At 39.3% G+C, this 4,674-nt stretch overlaps 2 protein-coding genes across 3 annotated transcripts in view; both read left to right on the top strand.

Annotated features, from left to right (window-relative positions):
• Nucleotides 1-1,989, top strand: part of zgc:110843 (CDGSH iron-sulfur domain-containing protein 1) — a 2,477-nt gene extending 488 nt beyond the window's left edge. Inside the window, exons 2-3 of the mRNA XM_008327495.3 lie at nucleotides 517-719; nucleotides 1,082-1,989. Coding sequence (XP_008325717.1) covers nucleotides 517-719; nucleotides 1,082-1,171 — 293 coding nt within the window. The 3' untranslated portion in view covers nucleotides 1,172-1,989. The remainder of the gene's footprint in view (nucleotides 1-516; nucleotides 720-1,081) is intronic.
• A 616-nt stretch (nucleotides 1,990-2,605) lies between these two features.
• Nucleotides 2,606-4,674, top strand: part of LOC103391292 (CXXC-type zinc finger protein 5-like) — a 5,101-nt gene continuing 3,032 nt past the window's right edge. The window contains exons 1-2 of one of the 2 annotated variants that reach the window (XM_008327497.3): nucleotides 2,606-2,758; nucleotides 4,462-4,645. The gene's annotated coding sequence lies outside the window, so the exon portion shown is untranslated. Of the gene's footprint in view, nucleotides 2,759-2,790; nucleotides 2,936-4,461; nucleotides 4,646-4,674 lie in introns of those variants that run through there. The other variant, XM_008327496.3, reaches the window with a different exon arrangement.

The raw sequence follows: 4,674 nt of genomic DNA, 5'->3' as shown, positions 1-4,674 counted from the left end.
GATAAGTAGGCAGCATGGTGTGCATGAAGTGGAACATTAGTTTTACAAAGCCTGAAACAGGGGGGTTAATTAGACGTTACCATGTGACTGTAGGAAAGATGCTTAGTCTCGCTGTCTTTATAAGATGAATAGAAGAAAATCACCAACTGGAATCTGAACATTTCTGATCTCTGACTGGTGCATCTGTCATGATTAGACTTTTTTTTATTATTTCAAAGCCAGCCTAAACTTAAATAAAATAAATAAATACATGTACCATAGTTTGAGAGCTACTGCTACTTTAGTTGAATGGGCCACATATTTTTCTGTTTGTGTTAACTGCTGCCTCAGTTACTGACTTTGTCTTTGAGGTACATAATTCCATCTATTTTTATTAATACAAAAAAAAAAAACCCCAGAAGGTAACATCAACATGTTTCCTAAAACGGTTTAACTCCATTGTCTCCCTTTGAGTCTCCTCCTCCTCCTGTGAATGTTCAGACCCAAATCTCACACTGATTGTTCCTGTTTCTGCAGAGCACCTGGTGGTAGCGGTGCCTGTCGCCGTCGTTGCAGCCGTCGGGGGCTTTTTAGTCGGCCATTATCTGACTGGACGCAGCTGTAAGAAAGGCCAGGTGAACACATGCGTCAGTAAAGACAGTCCCAAGGTGGTCCACAGCTTTGACATGGAGGACATCGGCACCAAGGCTGTGTACTGTCGCTGCTGGAAGTCAAAGAAGGTCAGGCACTGGTCGCTTGTTTAGGGAATAAAAAAGGCAACAGTTGGCTTTAAGAACATTCGATTTTAGCCCCCCTCATACAGTTATGTGACAATATCTTAGATAAGACACAGCTAAAAGGTTAGCCAAAAAGGCTAAAGTCATGGTTATAATAGTTAACCCAAAGGATGGCTAACAAAAACAAATATTAACCCAAGGAACAGTTAGATAGAAAAAATAAACTAAAAAGAAAACTAAAAATATAGCTCAACTAGCTAATAGCTAACTAAAATGGCATGAAAATAACAACACTCTAGAACACGATAAGATGCCGTCGTTGTACCATGAAGTCGGTGTTTAACTGAACAATCTGTGTCTTTCAGTTCCCCTACTGTGACGGAGCCCACACTAAACACAACGAGGAGACCGGTGACAACGTCGGACCCCTCATCATCAAGAAGAAAGATGCTTAATCCGACCAACGACAGACGTACTCCAGTTCTCATCTGCTGTCTCTCTGTGTGTCCAGTTTGTCGATCTCACCTCTGACAGTGTGCTACAGATTGACTGATTGTCAGCTGCTATACTCCCTAAGTACAGATTAAATATTTATAATACTCTAAATTTACATCGCTGCTTTGTTTCTGCACTGGACGACATGGTATTAAGACTTGGAGGTCATTTAAGGAACGACCTGCAGGGGGCTCACACTATCAACGCGGTCTGACAGCCTGTGTATTGTGATTATTGTGATTAAATTAATGTATTCCTTTTTTTTTTTTTGGTCAAAACAGCGACCACATCTGACCTGTCTGTTTTCTTCTTCCATCGAGTGGACATCATGTCCTCATGTCTGGTGTCACCTGTGTCCAAGTCTGTCTCTGCTCCTCCAGGTCTGGAGCAGGTGGTTGAGTCATAATGTCCTGGCAGCTCTTGGCCTCAATCAGCGCAGTGTTTCATTAAAATTCAGCAGAAGCTTTATATATTTAAACGTGCAGCCCAAAGTCTGAACGCACACACACACAGACACACACGCCTGAATGTGAATGTTAACGTGTGGTCATTTTTCTGCTCACGTTGGAGGAAGCCTGTTAGTTTCCTGTGCACTAGTGAACAGTAGCAGCAGTGTTGGAGTTTAATAATCGCTTATGACTGTTGTGAAGAATCTGTGCTATTTAATCATCATGTTTGGAGGGATGTATTTTTCCATGTGCATCATATTAATTTTCTATTGGTTGTGGGTCTGACTTGATGGTATTCTGTAAAATGTAATTAAAAGTTGTCCAGCGCACTGATCTTTTTCTCTTTTTTTTTTCCTTTTTAACTATATTATAAACTTCGGCCACTCCTGTCAAGGAACTGGATTTAAGACCAGACAAAGAAGCAGGTTTTGACCTGAAGTCAAAATCTTAGAAAGAAATTCTCTGATCAAAACACCACTGAAGATGTGTTGTATATTTGAATAGATGATATGTAAACCAATAGTTTTATTTTGTATCTTAAACTTTTTTGACTTAGCCTTACATAAAAGCCAAATTATTTTAGATAATTATAATAGTTCCAGACACCCTCATCTGGTTTAAAGTCTGGTATTAATTAGATAAAAATATTGAATTTTCTGATATATTTTTATCCAATTTTGAAAATATATTATATTAAATATTATATTTATATTATATCTTATATATAAAACGTTCGTTTGAAACGACCTGTCTGTAAAACGTGAACCTGTGCATGTCTGTTGTCGTCGAGGGCTCGTGTCAGTTTCAACTAGCACAGTGGCCATTTTAAGCTGCGGCTGTAATTTGAATTGACCACTAGAAGTCGCTGTGCAAACAGGAATAGTCCGGCACAGGCAGTGTGGGTCCCTGCTCCCCTTGTGACACGCGCACGTCTTTACACGCACACAACACACGCAGCAACACGCACGAAGTATCTGGCTACGTTCCAGATGCAACGCAGGACTCTCACAAGAGGTGGAGTGGACTCTGTCCCTGAGTGAGGAGTCACCGTCTACAGCGGGAGTCCAGGCTGCCGTAAACTGACCCTGTTTACGACAGGTACGTGTGCGGTCGGTCTGCTAACTGACTGTGTTTGAAACGCCGAGTAAAAAAATACAGAAACAACATAAACAGTAGCAGCACTTTAAAATATCAACCATAGTTTACATAAACAAACGATATAAATGTTTTTTTTTTTAAAAAATCAACGAAACAAAGACCGAATGAAACTATCAGGTAAGAAAGTGATACCGTTTTTAAAAAGTGCTTCAACACAATCACTGAACGTTGAAAAACAACAACAGCAACAATTGAGTAGTCAGACTGGTTTGGTTGTCACATAAAAGTGGGTTTCAAGACCGGTTTTCAACCATGGGTTCCATTTGCCTCAGAATAAGGCAGGTGGTCAGAGAGGACAAACCGACATAAACGTCTGTCTTTATTGACACAGTGTGGTGTGTTTTAGTGAACACAACAGAATTGGAAACTTGTAAATCAATATGTGGAGCAGATTTTTTTTTCTACAAAACAATTATAGTCTTTACCAATGACTGTAGTTTGTTACAACTAATTATATTATATATATTTATATTAATTCTATTTGAGGGAAAACAACCAATAAGATGCATGGACTGCACAGCGTTATCTCTCAGTTGTTTTTTAAAAATACTGTTTTAAACTCTTGAACTGCCGTTCATTTGAGTTTATTTAATTTACTACTTGATACCAAATTTGGTTGCAGCTGAAAAACAAAACCACTAAAGCAGAGACGGGTGGGGTTTTTTTTTAATGTAAAAATAAATATCCAACAGACCTTGACCGTTAACCAGCCCCTCACCAGCTACATCTAAACTACTAGTCATTTAAAATAACTACTTACTTCCTCAACTGTTGTTGTTTTTTAACGTTGCTGTTCAGGGAAAACATACACTGGTAATACCAACATTTGTATTATTTTGTATTGTGTATTGGTATAGTTGTAATATTTGTGTGTGTGTGTATCACTGTTTTGAAATTTTACGTTTGTGACAAAATCCATGATTTTTAAAAAAAAGATAAAGATGATGGTGATGAGACTAAATCAGTTTAATCAGGAATATATTTATAATTATTGTTATTATTATTATTGTTACAATATTTAAACCCATTTCAATGCTTCAACATTAGCCTCAGACTGAACCGTAAACAGGAAGTAGCTCCACAGAACAACTTAGATCCAGTATAAAGTACTGACCAATACTACATAAATACTACAAAGTGAGTGTCTATCCCACCAGGGGAGTAGTGTTTGTGTATTATTTATTCAGATTAATAAAAAATAACACGAGAATATATGTGACAAATATAAAAATTAAAAAATGAAAATAAATGTAAATATAATAATATTTTTATATACATATGCACGCACCCGTGTACGCGCTCCCGTATTTAAGAACCATTGTTGTGACAAATTGACTTCTTTGGTGTGTTTCACCACATCACTCTGAGCAGTTTTACCTTATTATCTGTAGTAAATGGCCTCTTTATTTCACTTGTGCCAATATATGAATGCGCCCCCCTCCCACCCCATAATAATAATAAAGTACAATCATCGCTGGTGTACAGTGTACAGTGTGGTCACGCCGCGCGGGGCTGACGGGTGTTTAATGTTGTGTGTAATCGCCTCTCCTTCACTTCCACACGGACTGCTGATCTCTCCCTGACTCGGCTGCTTATTATTATGGGATATCGTGGGGTCGCTCTGACCACGGTTTCGGCCGCAGAGTCCACTTCGCATTTTGAGCGACGCCCCCAAATTCCGTGCAGAGTGTTTGCAGACCCTCCGGGACGGAGAGGTGGAGGAGGAATCGGCAGCTCCGCCGTCCACACACACACCGTGATCGCCACGCCATTAGCTCATGACTTGATCGGATCTTTGACAGGGGGAGTCCGGACCATTCTGAGAAGGTAAGACAACAATGTTTTTTTTTGAGCTG

This window comes from Cynoglossus semilaevis, chromosome 15 (assembly GCF_000523025.1).
Source record: "Cynoglossus semilaevis isolate Cse_v1.0 chromosome 15, Cse_v1.0, whole genome shotgun sequence".
Taxonomy (NCBI): Eukaryota; Metazoa; Chordata; class Actinopteri; order Pleuronectiformes; family Cynoglossidae; genus Cynoglossus; species Cynoglossus semilaevis.
The sequence above is the reverse complement of the archived record's forward strand: the minus strand, read 5'-3'. Positions and strand labels throughout refer to the sequence as shown.